The following is a 19,220-nucleotide window of genomic DNA, read 5'->3' as shown; positions in this document are numbered from 1 at the left end:
AAACAATGGAGTGTTTACCATTTGTCTGTTGTGTATATCCCTCATTATATTTGTTGTCAGTTATCATTTCTTATTCATTTGTCAAGAAGCATATAAAACACCCAAGGCAACAACAGTTAACAAACGGTTCCTGTGGTCTCCTTCCAGGTGATGAGGGGAAGGCCAACATTGAGGTGATCGTCCTGGTGTGTACAGGAGCTGCTGCCACCTTCCTCTGGCTCATGCTCATCCTCTTCATCCGCAAGCTGAGGAAGGTAACGAGATCTCCCTGCAATCACAGCTAGTTCTCTAGTGTCTCTCACACTTCTTGACTGTGAAGACATTAGAGAGTGTAAACTGTTAGGATACTGCACTGAGCACTTTGCTCACCATTATTCTTTTGTTACTTAGTTAATTGTACAATAGAACCACAGTGTGATGGATGATTTGAAGGAGTCAGGCGCAGGAGGGTAAATCATCAGAAAAACAGGATTTATTCCGGAATACAGAGTTACGCAGTAAAGCGTCAAAACAGACCAGGCGCACTGGAACCAACAAAGCACACAGGGAAAATAACCCGGCGATACAAAATAAAGGAGCTCCACCGAGCTTCACTATCCTCACAATAAACAATCACACACAAAGACAAGGAGGCAGAGGGAACACTTATACAGGTACTGATGAGGGGATGTGAACCAGGTGTGTGTAATAAACAAGACAAAACCAATGGAATGATGAGATGAGGAGCGGTAGTGACTAGAAGGCCGGTGACGATGAACGCCGAAGCCTGCCCGAACAAGGAGAGGAGGCCATTTAAAAATATATTTTTTGTAACAATGTGCAGACAGCATGCTCTTCTCAAGACCTATTCAAACACCCATGTTACATTTTTTTAGGTTTTTGTATGTGAGTTTCAGGAGTAAAAAGCAATCTCGTTATACAAATTCCACGAACTGCCATCACTGAGTCATGTCTCTTGCGAAATGCAGTTGACTTTATATTATTTTTTTCCACATTTCCTGACATTGGAGAAGTGCTGAGCTCATGCTTGTGTGTGTACTGTATGTCGAGAAAGAATAGGTTCAGAGACAGCTTCTATTTCCAAGCAAGAAGACTACTGAATAGCTCATTAATGGCTACCTACCAACGGACTATCTGCACTGACTCTATCCACACACTCACACACACTTACACTGTCACTCTCGCACACACACACACACACAAACACATACACACACACACACACACACATACACACACACACATACTGACGCCACAGACACTCACACTTTCACACACACAAGTACAAACAGTCCAGTTATGCCCTCAGTAAGGCAATCAAACAGGCAAAACGTCAGTACAGAGACAAAGTGGAGTCGCAATTCAACGGCTCAGACATGAGACGTATGTGGCTACAGGGTCTACAGACAATCACGGATTATAAAGGGAAAGCTAGCCACATCGCGGACACCGATGCCTCGCTCCCGGACAAGCTAAACACCTTCTTCGCCCGCTTCGAGGAAAACACTTGATTTGATTTTGATTTGACTAAATGACTATTGCCCATAGCACTCACTTTTGTCATCATGAAGTGCTTTGAGAGGCTAGTTAAGGATCATATCACCTCTGCCTTACCTACACCCTAGATCCACTACAATTTGCAGGAATACCTATGTAAGAATGCTGTTCATCGACTACAGCTCAGCCTCAACCCCATTGTGTCCTCCAAGCTCATCATTAACCTCTGGGTCTGAACCCCTCCCTGTGCAACTGGGTCCTGGATTTCCTGATTGGCCGACTGCAGGCGGTGAAGGTAGGCAACACCACCTCCGCTACGCTGATCCTCAACAGGGGGGCCCCACAGGGGTGCGTGCTCAGCCCCCTCCTGTACTCCCTGTTTACTCATGATTGCGTGGCCACGCACGTCTCCAACTCAATGATCAAGTTTGCAGACAACACAACAGTGGTAGGCCTAATTACCAACAACAACGAGACCCTGGCGGAGTGGTGCCAGGAAAATAACCGCTCCTTCAACGTCAACAAAACGAAGGAGCTAATCGTGGACTTCAGGAGAAAGAAGAAGGAGCACACCCTCATCCACATCGACGGGGCCGCAGTGGAAAGTGTGAAAAGTTCCTCGGCATGCATATCACGGACAACCTGAAATGGTCCACCCACACAGACAGTGTGGTGAAGAAGGCGCAACAGCGCCTCTTCAACCTCAGGTAACTGAATACATTTGGTTTGGCCCCTAAGACCCTCACAAACTTCTACAGATGCACCATTGAGAGCATCCTGCCAGGCTGTATCACCGCCTGGTATGGCAACTGCACTGTCCGCAACCGCAGTGCTCTCCAGAGGGTGGTGCGGTCTGTCCAATTCATCACCAGGGCACACTGCCTGCCCTCCAGGACATCTACAGCACCCGTTTTCACAGTAAGGCCAAAAAGATCAAGGACCTCAGCCACCCAAACCACGGCCTATTCACCTGCTACCATCTAGAAGGCGGAGACAGTACAGGTGTATCACAGCTGGGACCGAGAGACTGAAAAACAGCTTTTATCTCCAGGCCATCAGACTGTTAAATAGTCACCACTAGCCAGCTTCCGCCCAGTACCCTGCCCTGAACTCACTAGCCAGGCTACCACCCGGTACTCTACCCTGCACCTTAGAGGCTGCTGCCCTATGTACATAGTCACTGAACACTGGTCAATTTAATAATGTTTACATACTGTTTTACCCACTTTATATGTAAATACTGTATTCTAGTAAAGGTTCATCCTATATAACTACTATATAACTACTGCTGTACCCACCTTTTCTATTCATATACTGTCCATACTGTCTATACACACCATCCTATACATACAGTACCAGTCAAAAGTTTGGACACACCTACTCATTCAAGGGTTTTTCTTTATTTTTACTATTTTCTACATTGTAGAATAATAGTGAAGACATAAAAACTATGAAATAACACATATGGAATCATGTAGTAACCAAAAAAGTGTTAAACAAATCAAAATGGTATATTCTTCAATGTAGACACCCTTTGCCTTGATGACAGCTTTGCACACTCTTGGCATTCTCTCAACCAGCTTCACCTGGAATGCTTTTCCAACAGTCTTGAAGGAGTTCCCACATATGCTGAGCACTTGTTGGCTGCTTTTCCTTCACTCTGCAGTCCAACTCATCCAAAACCATCTCAATTGGGTTGAGGTTGGGTGATTGTGGAGGCCAGGTCATCTGATGCAGCAGTCCATCAATCTCCTTCTTGGTCAAATAGCCCTTACACAGCCTGGAGGTGTGTTGGGTCATTATCCTGTTGAAAAATGAATGATAGTCCCACTAAGCTCAAACCAGATGAGATGGCGTATCGCTGCAGAATGCTGTGGTAGCCATGCTGGTTAAGTGTGCCTTGAATTCTAAATAAATCACCATCAGTGTCACCAGCAAAGCACCCCCACACCATCACACCTCCTCCTCCATGCTTCACGGTGGGAACCACACATGCGGAGATCATCCGTTCACCTACTCTGCGTCTCACAAAGACATGGCAGTTGGAACCAAAAATCTCAAATTTGGACTCATCAGACCAAAGGACAGATTTTCACTGGTCTAATGCCCATTGCTCGTGTTTCTTGGCCCAAGCAAGTCTCTTCTTATTATTGGTGTCCTTTTAGTAGTGGTTTCTTTGCAGCAATTCGACCATGAAGGCCTGATTCACGCAGTCTCCTCTGAACAGTTGATGTTGAGATGTGTCTGTTACTTGAACTCTGAAGCATTTATTTGGGCTGCAATCTGAGGTGCAGTTAACTCTAACTGTCCCTGTAGCTCAGTTGGTAGAGCATGGCGCTTGCAACGCCAGGGTTGTGGGTTCGTTTCCCACGGGGGGCCAGTATGAAAATGTATGCACTCACTAACTGTAAGTCACTCTGGATAAGAGCGTCTGCTAAATGACTAAAATCTACTGCCCTGTTGGAGCTAGAAACATAAGCATTTTGCTGCACCTGCAAAATATGTGTACGCGACCAATGCAATTTGATTTGACACACATGCACACAAATATTCACCATATAATGTTTGTGCTACTATTTATTATTATTTATCCTGCTGGAACTATGTACCCCTACTTACATGTACATAATACCTCAACTACCACCATGTCCCTGCACATTGATATGGAACTGGCCTTGTACTGTATAAAGCTTACATTCTTGTGTGTTTTATTTTTTATTTTTTATCTTACCTAATGCTGATTCCGTGCTTTTTTAAAAGATCCTATTTTGGAATAAAACATTTTGGGGAAGCATTTCGCTGAATGGTTTACACATGTTGCATTCTGTGCATGTGACAAATAAACGTTGATTTGATTTGAATAGTGTCCGTAATAGTATATTGATGTTACAGTGATAGTAGAGCATGTGCTCTTGTCCTTTAGTTAACATACTTACTGCACATGCGCTCCATCACCATTATATTATATAACATTACATTCTATTCTATTCTCCCCCCCTCCCCTTCCAGCCTGCAGACTACAAGATGGGTCCATCCATCATCATCGACCCAGACGAGTGTCCTCTGGACGAGCAGTGTGAACGCCTGCAGTATGACGGCAGCAAGTGGGAGTTTCCCCGAGACCGCCTCAGACTGGGTGAGTTCCTTACTTCACCATACAACACTAGTACAGTCTAAGAAGTCACTCACCATGACGACGCTGTGACTCAATGGCCTACACGCACCATGAAGGGGCACCTACTGTAAGTGCATTTACTTGTCCACCCTACACTTCACATCCACAGGTTAATGTCATTTTGATGACTGTGTGACCCTGTTTGCCCAGAGAGGATGGTATGTGGCAGAGGTATCGCCTCCCTGTAAAGAGGGTGTAGCGTCGTTACTCATCAGCGACCCTCCGCTGTCGCCTGGTCTTAACGACACTATAAATCCCCTGGAGGAGCGCTTCAAGGGCCCAGTGTTCAGAACCTCAGCAGGTTGTTTTAATTACCCATAATTCCCCTGATAGAGAACCCAACCGGATTTACTACTCCCCATTGGCCAGCCACTCTCATGTAGACCTATTGAAACCCACTGGCCCCGCTCTCTCTCTCTCTCTCTCTCTCTCTCTCTCTCTCTCTCTCGCTCTCGCTCTCGCTCTCGCTCTCTGTTCCAGGCAAAACTCTGGGCCATGGAGCCTTCGGGAAAGTGGTAGAGGCCTCTGCTTTTGGGATTGACAAGCTCTCGACCTGCAAGACTGTGGCCGTCAAAATGCTGAAAGGTATGGAAGAAACATTATTATCAAGACTTTAATATGAGCATTTTATATATGCTAATTTGCAGTACTCTCATGTGCACTTCTGTTAAAAAACCATGTTGAAAAGTCATACAGGTTGTTTTCCCCATAGCTTCCTTTCGCTCACACCTAGTGGAAATGGTACTGATAAAGGTGCTCCTCGCCAAATACAGATATAAACACAATATCCGTTGTTCTGGGTGTAACAGATGTAAAACAGCCATCTGTCATTTCAGCAGATGATTTGGTTTCTCGTGCATGATATGAATTCAAAAGCCGTGCTAGCACATGTGCATGTAATTAACAGTTGCGCACAGGGTATTGGTTCAAAGTAGACATGCGATGGCTGCTTCTCACACAGACTGTTTGGCTTGAGCGAGACTAAAACCTTGGTGTCCCTGATGAGGATGACAGTCTGCAGATATGACAGGAATCAGGATAGCATTCCACCTGGTGTTAGAGATTGAAAAGTTTAAAAGTGTACAAAAAATAAAAGACTAAGAAAAAAGTTGTAAAATAAAGGTTAGAAAAATAAAAAGGCTTCTTAATAATTGTAACCCAGATGCTTTTGAGAGACACAAACAATTGGAAACAATGACGTGGTCAAACTAACTTTCCTCCTGGTTCTGTTGTGATATTCAACTCTAACTCCATGGATGGATGCTGATGGTGTTTACATTTACATTTAAGTCATTTAGCAGATCCTCCTATCCAGAGCGACTTACAAATTGGTGCATTCAACTTAGGATAGCCATTGGGGCAACCACCTTTTTTTATTTATTTTTTATGGGGGGTGGGGGAAGAAGGATTACTTTATACTATTCCAGGTATTCCTTAAAGAGGTAGGGTTTCAAGTGTCTCCGGAAGGTGGTCATCGTGGGGGAGCTTGTTCCACCATTTGGGTGCCAGAGCAGCGAATAGCTTTGACTGGACTGAGCGGGAACTGTGCTTCCGTAGAGGTAGGGGAACTAGCAGGCCAGAGGTGGATGAACGTAGTGCCCTTGTTTGGGTGTAGGGTCTGATCAGAGCCTGAAGGTAAGGAGGTGCTGTTCCCCTCACAGCTGCGTAGGCAAGCACCATGGTCTTGTAGTAGATGCGAGCCTAAACTGGAAGCCAGTGGAGTGGGCTGAGGAGCGGGGTGACATGAGAGAACTTGGGAAGGTTGAACACCAGACGCGCTGCAGCGTTCTGGATACGTTGTAGGGGTTTAATGGCACAGGCAGAGAGCCCAGCCAACAGCGAGTTGCAGTAATCCAGATGGGAGATGACAAGTGCCTGGATTAGGACCTGTGCCGCCTTCTGTGTAAGGTAGGGTCGTACTCTGCAAATGTTGTAGAGCATGAACCTGCAGGATCGGGTCACCGCTTTGATGTTAGCGGAGAACGACAGGGTGTTGTCCAGGGTCACGCCAAGGTTTTTTGCACTCTGGCAGGAGGACACAATGGAGTTGTCAACCGTGATGGCGAGATCATGGAGCGGGCAGTCCTTCCCCGGGAGGAAGAGCAGCTCCATCTTGCCGAGGTTCAGCTTGAGGTGGTGATCCGACATCCACACTAATATGTCTGTCAGACATGCAGAGATGCGATTCGCAACCTGGTTATCAGAAGGGGGAAAGGAGAAAATGAATTGTGTGTCGTCTGTGTAGCAATGATAGGAGAGACCATGTGGGGATATGACAGAGCCAAGTGACTTGGTGTATAGAGAGAATAGGAGAGGGCCTAGAACTGAGCCCTGGGGGACACCAGTGGTGCGAAGACAGATTCTCGCCATGCCACCTGGTAGGAGCGACCTGTCAGGTAGGACGCAATCCAAGAGTGAGCAGCGCCGGAGATGCCCAACTCGGAGAGGGTGGAGAGGAGGATCTGATGGTTCACAGTATCAATGGCAGCAGATAGGTCTAGAAGGATAAGAGCAGAGGAGAGAGAGTTAGCTTTAGCAGTGCGGAGAGCCTCCGTGACACAGAAAAGAGCAGTCTCAGTTGAATGACCAGTCTTGAAACCTGACTGGTTTGGATCAAGAAGGTAATTCTGAGAGAGATAGCAGGAGAGTTGGCTAGAGACGGCACGCTCAAGAGTTTTGGAGAGAAAAGAAAGAAGGGATACTGGTCTGTAGTTGTTGACATCGGAGGGATCGAGTGTAGGTTTTTTGAGGAGAGGTGCAACTCTCGCTCTCTTGAAGACGGAAGGGACATAGCCAGCGGTCAAGGATGAGCGAGGTGAGGTAAGGGAGAAGGTCTCCGGAAATGGTCTGGAGAAGAGAGGAGGGGATAGGGTCAAGCGGGCAGGTTGTTGGGCGCCCGGCCGTCACAAGGTGCAAGATTTCATCTGGAGAGAGAGGGGAGAAAGAAGTCAAAGCATAGGGTAGGGCAGTGTGAGCAGGACCAGCGGTGTCATTTGACTTAATAAATGAGGATCGGATGTCATCAACCTTCTTTTCAAAATGGCTGACGAAGTCATCCACAGAGAGGGAGGAGGTAGGGGGAGGAGGAGGAGGTTTCAGCAGGGAGGAGAAGGTGACAAAGAGCTTCCTAGGGTTAGAGGCAGAGGCTTGAAAATTAGAGTGGTAGAAATTGGCTTTAGCAGCAGAAACAGAGGAAGAAAATGTAGAGAGGAGGGAGTGAAAAGATGACAGGTCTGCAGGGAGTCTAGTTTTCCTCCATTTCCGCTCGGCTGCCCGGAGCCCTGTACTGTCAGCTCGCAATGAGTCGTCAAGCCACGGAACAGGAGGGGAGGACCGAGCCGGCCGGGAGGATAGGGGACATAGAGAGTCAAAAGATGCAGAAAGGGAGGAGAGGAGGGTTGAGGAGGCAGAATCAGGAGATCGGAGGGAGAAGGATTTAGCAGAGGGAAGAGATGATAAGATGGAAGAGGAGAGAGAGCCAAGGTTGCGACGGCACGTTACCATCTGAGTAGGGGCAGATTGAATGGTGTTGGAGGAGAGCGAGAGAGTAAAGGATACAAAGTAGTGGTCGGAGACTTGGAGGGGAGTTGCAGTGAGATTAGTAGAAGAACAGCATCTAGTAAAGATGAGGTCAAGCGTATTGCCTGCCTTGTGAGTAGGGGAGGACGGTGAGAGGATGAGGTCAAAAGAGGAAAGGAGTGGAAAGAAGGAGGCAGAGAGAAATGAGTCAAAGGCAGACGTAGGGAGGTTAAAGTCACCCAGAACTGTGAGGGGTGAGCCATCCTCAGAAAAGGAACTTATCAAGGCGTCATGCTCATTGATGAACTCTCCAAGGGAACCTGGAGGGCGATAAATGATAAGGATGTTAAGCTTGAATGGGCTAGTGACTGTGACAGCATGGAATTCAAATGAGGAGATAGACAGATGGGTCAGGGGGAAAAGAGAGAATGTCCACTTGGGAGAGATGAGGATTCCTGTGCCACCGCCACGCTGACCAGATGCTCTCGGGGTATGCGAGAACACATGATCAGACGAGGAAAGAGCAGTAGGAGTAGCAATGTTTTCTGTGGTAATCCATGTTTCCGTCAGCGCCAAGAAATCGAGGGACTGGAGGGTAGCATAGGCTGAGATGAACTCTGCCTTATTGGCCGCAGAACGGCAGTTCCAGAGGCTGCCAGAGACCTGGAACTCCACGTGGGTCGTGCGCGCAGGGACCACCAGATTAGAGTGGCAGCAGCCACGCGGTGTGAAGCGTTTGTATGGCCTGTGCAGAGAGGAGAGAACAGGGATAGACAGACACATAGTTGACAGGCTACAGAAAAGGCTACAATAATGCAAAAGAGATCTGAATAAAATTAACTAAACATCTGGGGAAGCGAGAGAGCGGGGCCTCCCTCACTTACCTTTCACTGAAACACTCAAATATAACTCTCCCAACTTCCACTTTAGAAATTATAATTGTTGTAAACTACAGTGGTTCAGTGTTTCCTAGGAATAGACTCTAACTTAGTTTAGTCAGCTAGCTAACTTGGTACAGTATTTTTCTGTGAAAACCGCCCAGGGCACCGTATCCTATGACGCCATAGCTAACTAGCATGCTAGCATCCAATAACACACGGTTTAGCACCAATACTTTGTTGCAACAAACTACCAATAGTGTGTTAACACACTAAACAGATAATTAATGTCCGTGTCTAGTTCCTTTCATAACGCAGAATAGATAGATCTAGCTACATGGGGATGATAAATCAGGCCATTTGTTAGATATTTCCGTCAGTGTCACCGCATTAATCATCCCTTTCCATTAATCATAGAGGAACCAAGCTCACCAGGTTGGCTGCTGCTCCGCTGCTCTACTGCTCTACTCCAGGCCCCCCAGGTCAAACATAATGAAAAGCAGCTGACTTCCCTAAACTGACCCTCTGTGCAGTGTGGTTTGAGACTCACTGTCAGTCAGCTCCAGCTTCCAGAGCAGGCTGGGACCACTGTGATGAGCCAACATAAGACAGAGCAGAAGTACAGTCCCACAATTCAGCTCCCAAGTTCTCCATTCATTATTTAAATGCAAGTAATTGATTCATTGTTTAAAACCTTTTACTGCAGTGGGCTAAATCAGGGTCACACAGAGGGTTTCTTGGTAGTCTTAAACAAATAAAGTAAACACCTCACACACATGGTTATGGGCTTAAAAAAAGAAAACACTTGTACCATGTCAGATATAGCGTTGAAATGTATTCAATTTTGAGTTTGCATTCCAATATTACACTTTATATACATCACAAAAGACTGAAATATAACAAAACCGTTTGACATAGAAACACCGGATTTTCTGCGTTTTTTGTTAAGTAATGTTTATTAATTATGAAATTATGAAAAATATTAATAACATTCCACCCATGAGGCCACTAGAGGGCGAGTTGGTCTTTTTTTTTGTTGCCATTTGGTTATCGGAAGTTCTCCATTCATTTTTTAATTCAAGTCATTGATTCATTATTTAAATCGACCAAAATCCTTGTTAGAGTAAAGCACATCCAGGGAGTCAGTGATGGCTAAGAGCAAGATTATTTTGTTCAGTCAATGTTTTCATTCTGTTTATCAGTTAGGGACATTATTGTTACCATTGCTAACTCCAACCACCTGTGTCCAGATAAGCTTTTCAGATAATGAAAGAGAGAGACATTACCCAGGCACATTGGACGCATTAGGCTGCCACCCAACATTGACTAGTTGATATTCCACAGTCTTTGAGATCAATGTAGGTTTAGTTATGGGACCGTTAATCTTTGCGTCGATGCCCCCCCCCCCCCCACCCCCCAAATGGATGAGTCACTTTGATGGTGTTTAGTTTACGTGGTTAAGAAAAACCCTCCCTCTGACCTCATAGTGTTCCTGACCCAGATATCTATCTGCCTCTTATATGATGTGTAGATTAGCTATACAACTGAGAAACAAAACAGCATTTTCTATTCTGGGAAATAATAATGTTACTGTCATATTTACTCTCCATGTGTGCTGCAGTGTTTATTGTGATGTAATGTATGGCTGTGCTTTGGGTTGTGCCCTCGTGTATGCGAGAATCTAATTTAATGTGAGAGAAGGCTGTTGTTTATGTTTTAAGTTATATATATTCCCATGTTGACTTAATTTATTTCCCGCTGTCCATCTTTGCATACCATCTTAACCTTGCACATTGAATGTTCTCATGTAGATTATCTTATTCTTGCCCATCTAAAATCTCCTCCACATGCGTAAATATCTGTTCTTTATTTTACATCTATACTGTTTGGTTTCCAGATGTCCATGAACATACATCAGTTGGAGTAATCGTAAACAAAGATAAAGAACTTATATGACATTTTAATTTAAAGTCAAAAATACATCCACGCTTTTGTGGAGTTGTATGAAACAGGATCCCCGCAATAGGACATGTATATTTAATAGTCTGTGTGTTTGTGTTGAAACAGGAGGAGCTACGACAAATGAGCGCAAGGCTCTGATGTCGGAGCTGAAGATCCTGATCCACATTGGTCATCATCTGAACGTGGTCAACCTGCTGGGAGCCTGCACCAAGCCTGGAGGTGAGAGAGGGAGGACATTGTTAACTCTATGGTTAAACCTAGTCTCACTGTATGACTTGCATACAATTTGTGAAGTAAATTTATAAATTGATGGAATCTCAGAGAAAATCCTGTTTTTACTGTTTGAGTCATTACTTGTTTGGAATTTTCTTTCTTCTCAGGTCCATTGATGATGATAGTGGAGTACTGCAAATATGGAAACTTGTCAAACTACTTGAGAAGCAAGAGGGCTGATTTCATCGTTTATAAGGTAAATCAGCAGCTTTCAGAAATCCTGCATCAAATCAAAAGACTTCATTATTTAGTCTACTTAGCCATCAAACCTTCATGATTCAGTACATTTCTCAACCTAATAGGAAAACCCCAGATTGTCAGAAGAACCGTTTTCTAACTTGACTCAAGGTTTGCATCTGTATTTTTGATCTGATGTGTGTCTCGTATGTCAGAGCCAGGACGGTAAGGTGGTGACGTCGGGGTCAGGCTGTGACCTGAGCGAGCTCATCAAGCGGCGCCTGGAGAGCGTGGCCAGCACCGGAAGCTCGGCCAGCTCCGGCTTCGTGGAAGATAAGAGCTACTGCGACTCAGAGGAAGAGGAGGAAGGTAAACTAAAGGAGCCAACAGCGTCTTACTTCCCCTCCCACCTCCACCCACCACTCCCTCTCCCCTCTTCCCTCCCACCTCGACCCACTCTCCCCTCCCCCCTGATTGTTTTCTTCCCTGGGCCTGATGGGACATTTCCTCCTCCTGTTCATTAATTCAATCGATAGGACAGGAACCCCAGGCTGACACCCACTGGGCCTGAAGGAGAAGGAGGAGTGGAGGAGGAGGCCTCTGTTGACATCCTCCTCTGTCCTGACTGTTTGCCTGCTGCTGGCCCGTCGGCCATTTTAAATATAATCTATATATAACCATATAAATTAATGGTAAATAATGTATTGTGTCATTTTGGAGTCACTTTTGTTGTAAATAAGAATAGAATATGTTTCTAAACACTTCTACATTAATGTAAATGCGACCATGATTACGGATAGTCCTGAATGAATCGTGAATAATGGTGAGTGAGAAAGTTACAGACGCACAAATATCATACCCCCAAGACATGCTAACCTCTCACCATTACAATAACAGGGGAGGTTAGCATTTTTGGGGGGGTATGATATTTATGCCTCTGTAATTTTCTCACTCACCATTATTCACGATTCATTCAGGATTATCCGTAATAATGGTAGTATCCACATTAATGTAGAAGTGTTTAGAAACATAGTATATTCTTATTTACAACAAAAGTGACTCCAAAATGACACCATACATTATTTACCATGAATTTCAATTGGGCACAAAATAATCTGAAACACAACCAAAACAAACTGCAAATGCATAAAAAATTGTAAAGTCACAAGCTTGATGTAATAATTGCGTGCTAGGAATATGGAACCAAATGTTTAACTTTACTTTAATACACATATAGGTGGATTTGTCCCAATACCTTTGATCCCTTAAAATGGGAGGACTATGTACAAAAAGTGCTGTAATTTCTAAACGGTTCACCCAATATGGATAAAAAATACCATCAAATAAAAGCTGACAGTCTGCACTTCAACCTCACATTTGGAGCTCACTGTACGTGTTACACCGTACTGAATCATGTTTATGAAAATAGTTAATATTCATTACCACTTTATGTTCCGTTTTACCCTCAGAGCCAGAGGATCTGTACAAGAGAGTGCTGACAATGGAAGATTTGATTTGCTACAGTTTCCAAGTTGCAAAAGGCATGGAGTTCCTGGCTTCACGCAAGGTATGCACCTCCTCCAGGCAAATGACTGTTTCAAAATCAATTTGTTTGCAAAGGTAGTCTGGTGACACACATCTTGGGTCTTAAACTAATACCAGTTTATAAAACTTTATTCAGTCCAGTTGACTTTAGATTTAATAAAAGGCTGTCGTTTTTTGACAGCTGGGGAAGTTGTTTTGTTCACATTTTTTATTCATAGAACACAATGTTCCTTGCGAGTCTATTGGCTATAATCAGTCTAAAACTCATTCAGATTTAAAGGTCCGTCACAAGCTCTGAGAGAGTGGATGGTACTAATTAGTGAACCCATTGTTGTAAATATTAGAGAGAAGGCCTTAACCTGGATATGAAACACTTCGCATCAGAATACCATTGATGACTGTTCCATATGGTTGTCTTAGCTGACATGCACGGGGCCATGAGAGTTTCCTTAAAGGTCACATGGTCAGGAAATAGTCCTAGCCATGCTTTATCACATTAGGCTGAATCGTAACTTGAGATATGTCCACATAACTCAAGCTTTCATGTAAAGTCATGCATAGATGTCAAGCCTAATCATATTGTATGTTTTTTCTTCTTTTCATTAGTGTATTCATCGTGATCTGGCTGCAAGAAACATCCTACTTTCTGAGAATAATGTTGTGAAGATATGCGATTTTGGACTGGCCAGAGACATCTACAAAGACCCAGACTACGTTCGCAAAGGAGATGTAAGTATAAACAGCAATCTGATATTGTTTACAATGCTATACTGTACTACTATTAATCTGACATAATAAGTACATGATATGTGATGAAACGCACCAATGACTATTTATTTATTTTATTTATTTATGTAGATTACCACCTGTTGTGTGAGAGAGACATTCAAAAACACTCAGCTTGATGGAAAAGGACCATAACAGTGTTCTGTTACTACCGACTTGGCAAAAACAGAAGAGAGATTGAATAAATGCAGTAGTTCTGGGAAATGCCAGATATTGTGGGCAGATTTCAGTGTTTGTCTGAATATTGAATAAACGTGTCTGTCTGCATAGACTAGAGGATGTTTGGTTGTTGAGGATGTTTGGTAGAGCTACGCCACGAGGGCATGTATTACTTTACTCAACAAGCCCTTCTGCTTCTCCTCAGATGGGACAGGTTGGTTATTAATGGTATTGATGAGACAGCCAGTCACACAGGTGAGATGAGATACCGATTTAAAAGAGCTTTCGTCTCTTATCTCCATCTCTCCCCCTCACAGGCCAGACTGCCCCTCAAGTGGATGGCGCCAGAGGCCATTTTTGACAAGGTCTACACCACTCAGAGCGATGTGTGGTCCTTTGGAGTCCTGATGTGGGAGATCTTCTCTCTGGGTAAATATACATACCTTTAGTCCTAACCAGGAAGTGCCTTGTAGTCCCTCAGACACATGCATACAAACACACAATAACATACGCACTATACACACACGTACACATAGATTTTGTGTTGTAGATATGTGGTAGTAGAGTAGGGGCCTGAGGGAACACACTTAATGTGTTGTGAAATCTGTTGTGAATGTATTGTAATGTTTTTTTAAATTGTATAACTGCGTTAATTATGCTGGATCCCAGGAAGAGTAGCTGCTGCCTAGGCAGGAACTAATGGTGATCCATAATAAATACAAATACCTAACCTGACCTTCCCATTAGCAGAATGAATTAGCAGAAATTAACAAACATCTGTGCACATTTCAGAACGCAGCCATTTGGAACAATACAGACTTATTCAATGCGGATTTCTTCTGTTGTGTAGGTCCTGAATCTCATTACATTTTACATTTTAGTCATTTAGCAGACGCTCTTATCCAGAGCGATCTCATCTACAAGGACTATTGTTTTAGGATTGTTAATGAAAGTACAAACATGGACTGCCCTGTAATGGATTTCTATCAGAGAATTCTTATTATGCTAATTATGTTTTAGTTATATCTCAGTAAACATTGTACTGCTTATAAATAGTTTTGATCAAATAGTAACAAAATAGTTTGAAAAAACGATTGTCTGTATAATTATTTGCACACATAATCGTACAATTTTGCACACAGCGTGCAGTATTCCTTCCAAATGAGGGAGAGGTTTCTTTCTGTCATCAGCCAGCGATGTTCAGTGAGGAGACTAGTCTCCTGTCAGCTAGCCAGGCGAGGCAAGGTGCCCCCAGCCATGCAGCTCCTCCAGATGCACTGGGTCATAACTGTCTTCTGCTACTGTGTAATTGTGCCTCTGGGACAAAACGGGGCTGCATTGTCAGCTTGAGAAAACTATTTTCATGCTGCTCCTGCAAAAACATTTGTGAACTTCGACTGTGAATTTTATCACAGGCAAGGGCCATTAAAAAGAAAGAATACCTCCCATTTAAACCGGCCGTTGCCTTCCCAGCTGGCAATGCAAACGCTGTGTAACCAAGCAGCCGATCAATGTAAATGTTTGCCCCTGCTGTGAAACCACTGCAACCTTTAAGACACCATTGTACGTACATGACTGTCTATGCACCGTGCACCACATCCGACTGTTCTATAGCAAGACTCCACATGACATATTGTATGGTCAAATGTCACCATAGGTAACAAGGACAACATTCAGAGTAAATGTTACGAAAGTGTAAGGAAAGAACAGTACATCGATTCATGGCTTTAGGTTTCATTGGGCATCTACACTTCAACCTCTGCCATGAAGCCAATCATCCAGGAGGACTACAAAAAAAGTGTGTGAATTTTCATATATCTCTCTCCCATAATCTTTCTCTTTCAGAACCACACACACAGAACCACAGACACTGATACATACAGTTTGGAGAACAAGTATTTGATACACTGCCGATTTTGCAGGTTTTCCTACTTACAAAGCATGTAGAGGTCTGTAATTTTTATCATAGGTACACTTCAACTGTGAGAGACGGAATCTAAAACAAAAATCCAGAAAATCACATTGTATGATTTTTATGTAATTCATTTGCATTTTATTGCATGACATAAGTATTTGATACATCAGAAAAGCAGAACTTAATATTTTGTACAGAAACCTTTGTTTGCAATTACAGAGATCATACGTTTCCTGTAGATCTTGACCAGGTTTGCACACACTGCAGCAGGGATTTTGGCCCACTCCTCCATACAGACCTTCTCCAGATCCTTCAGGTTTCGGGGCTGTCGCTGGGCAATACGGACTTTCAGCTCCCTCCAAAGATTTTCTATTGGGTTCAGGTCTGGAGACTGGCTAGGCCACTCCAGGACCTTGAGATGCTTCTTACGGAGCCACTCCTTAGTTGCCCTGGCTGTGTGTTTCGGGTCGTTGTCATGCTGGAAGACCCAGCCACGACCCATCTTCAATGCTCTTACTGAGGGAAGGAGGTTGTTGGCCAAGATCTCGCGATACATGGCCCCATCCATCCTCCCCTCAATACGGTGCAGTCGTCCTGTCCCCTTTGCAGAAAAGCATCCCCAAAGAATGATGTTTCCACCTCCATGCTTCACGGTTGGGATGGTGTTCTTGGGGTTGTACTCATCCTTCTTCTTCCTCCAAACACGGCGAGTGGAGTTTAGACCAAAAAGCTATATTTTTGTCTCATCAGACCACAAGACCTTCTCCCATTCCTCCTCTGGATCATCCAGATGGTCATTGGCAAACTTCAGACGGGCATGGACATGTGCTGGCTTGAGCAGGGGGACCTTGCGTGCGCTGCAGGATTTTAATCCATGACGGCGTAGTGTGTTACTAATGGTTTTCTTTGAGACTGTGGTCCCAGCTCTCTTCAGGTCATTGACCAGGTCCTGCCGTGTAGTTCTAGGCTGATCCCTCACCTTCCTCATGATCATTGATGCCCCACGAGGTGCGATCTTGCATGGAGCCCCAGACCGAGGGTGATTGACCGTCATCTTGAACTTCTTCAATTTTCTAATAATTGCGCCAACAGTTGTTGCCTTCTCACCAAGCTGCTTGCCTATTGTCCTGTAGCCCATCCCAGCCTTGTGCAGGTCTACAATTTTATCCCTGATGTCCTTACACAGCTCTCTGGTCTTGGCCATTGTGGAGAGGTTGGAGTCTGTTTGATTGAGTGTGTGGACAGGTGTCTTTTATACAGGTAACGAGTTCAAACAGGTGCAGTTAATACAGGTAATGAGTGGAGAACAGGAGGGCTTCTTAAAGAAAAACTAACAGGTCTGTGAGAGACGGAATTCTTACTGGTTGGTAGGTGATCAAATACTTATGTCATGCAATAAAATGCAAATGAATTACTTAAAAATCATACAATGTGATTTTCTGGATTTTTGTTTTAGATTCCGTCTCTCACAGTTGAAGTGTACCTATGATAAAAATTACAGACCTCTACATGCTTTGTAAGTAGGAAAACCTGCAAAATCGGCAGTGTATCAAATACTTGTTCTCCCCACTGTATACCTTCAAAGAATCACTCACTCACACATCTGGGGGGTGTTAACATGGTCTCAGAAAGATCAATTAGGACACGGAAATGACTGCAGAAAAATGACAAACACTCAAGTCTGGCAATCTGATAGGAGTTTAGAGGTCAAAAGTTTGCTCCAGTCCCAAGGTGCTGGAATATGCATATCGCAACGTGACCCGCAGTCTAGCAGCTTGAGTTTTGTCTTGTGTTTTTGGATTTCACCGTCTTGTTAGTTTAGGTGCCAAACCTTCTACTACACCCCGGTTTCTGTGTTAGACATGAGTTACGCGGTAATCAGCCTATTTGCTTACCATGATCGGTTGATGTGATGGAGAGAAAATATAAAATGGCGTTCTAGGAGATATACAGTGCCTTCGGAAAGTATTCAGACCCCTTGACTTTTTTCACATTTTGTTAGGTTACAGACTTATTCTAAAATTGATTAAATAGTTTTTTTCCTCATCAATCTACACACAATAACCCATAATGACAAAGCAAAAACTGATTTGTATACATTTCTGCTAATAAATATCACATTTATATAAGTATTCAGACCCTTTACTCAGTACTTTGTTGAAGCACCTTTGGCAACGATTACAGCCTCGAGTTTTCTTGGGTATGACGCTACAAGCTTGGCACACCTGTATTTGGGGAGTTTATCCCATTCTTCTCTGCAGATCCTCTCAAGCTCTGTCAGGTTGGATGGGGAGTGTTGCTGCACAGCTATTTTCAGGTCTTTCCAGAGATGTTCGATCGGGTTCAAGTCCGGGCTCTGGCTGGGCCACTCAAGGACATTCAGAGACTTGTCCTGAAGCCACTCCTGCGTTGTCTTGGCTGTGTGCTTAGGGTCGTTGTCCTGTTGGAAGGGGAACCTTCGCCCCAGTCCCTGCCGCTGAAAAACATCATCACAGCATGATGCTGCCACCACCATGCTTCACCTTAGGAATGGTGCCAGGTTTCCTCCAGACGGGACGCTTGGCATTCAGGCCAAAGAGTTCAATCTTGGTTTCATCAGACCAGAGAATCTTGTTTCTCATGGTCTGAGAGTCTTTAGGTGCCTTTTGGCAAACTCCAAGCGGACTGTCATGTGCCTTTTACTGAGGAGTGGCTTCGGTCTGGCCACTCTACCATAAAGGCCTAACTGGTGGAGTGCTGCAGAGATGGTTGTCCTTCTGGAAGGTTCTCCCATCTCCACAGAGGAACTCTGGAGCTCTGTCAGAGTGACCATCGGGTTCTTGGTCACCTCCCTGATCAAGGACCTTCTCCCCCGATTGCTCAGTTTGGCCGGGCGGCCAGCTCTAGGAAGAGCCTTGGTGGATCCAAACTTATTCCATTTAAGAATGATGGAGGCCACTGTGTTCTTGGGGACCTTCAATGCTGCAGAACATTTTTGGTACTCTTCCCCAGATCTGTGCCTCGACACAATCCTGTCTCTGAGCTCTACGGACAATTCCTTCGAACTCATGGCTTGGTTTTTGCTCTGACATGCACTGTCAACCATGGGACCTTAGATAGACAGATGTGTGCCTTTCCAAATCATGTCCAATCAATTTAATTTACCACAGGTGGACTCCAATCAAGTTGTAGAAACATCTCAAGGATGATCAGTGGAAACAGGATGCACCTGAGCTCAATTTCTCATAGTAAAGGGTCTGAATACTTATGTAAATAAGGTATTTCTGTTTTTTGTTTTTAATAACTTTACAAAAAAATCTAAAAACCTGTTTTCGCTTTGTCATTATGGGGTATT

The 19,220-nt window shown here is 44.2% G+C and overlaps 1 protein-coding gene across 1 annotated transcript in view; it reads left to right on the top strand.

Annotated features, from left to right (window-relative positions):
- LOC121532048 (vascular endothelial growth factor receptor kdr-like) overlaps positions 1-19,220 on the top strand; it is an 80,581-nt gene that overhangs the window by 41,219 nt on the left and 20,142 nt on the right. Inside the window, exons 16-24 of the mRNA XM_041837698.2 lie at positions 148-254; positions 4,507-4,633; positions 5,153-5,257; positions 11,137-11,250; positions 11,412-11,500; positions 11,697-11,850; positions 12,951-13,048; positions 13,633-13,755; positions 14,289-14,400. Of these exons, the coding sequence (XP_041693632.2) occupies positions 148-254; positions 4,507-4,633; positions 5,153-5,257; positions 11,137-11,250; positions 11,412-11,500; positions 11,697-11,850; positions 12,951-13,048; positions 13,633-13,755; positions 14,289-14,400 (1,029 nt within the window). The remainder of the gene's footprint in view (positions 1-147; positions 255-4,506; positions 4,634-5,152; positions 5,258-11,136; positions 11,251-11,411; positions 11,501-11,696; positions 11,851-12,950; positions 13,049-13,632; positions 13,756-14,288; positions 14,401-19,220) is intronic.

This window comes from Coregonus clupeaformis, chromosome 2 (genome assembly GCF_020615455.1).
Source record: "Coregonus clupeaformis isolate EN_2021a chromosome 2, ASM2061545v1, whole genome shotgun sequence".
Classification (NCBI taxonomy): Eukaryota; Metazoa; Chordata; class Actinopteri; order Salmoniformes; family Salmonidae; genus Coregonus; species Coregonus clupeaformis.
This window is presented reverse-complemented; position numbering and strand designations above follow the sequence as displayed.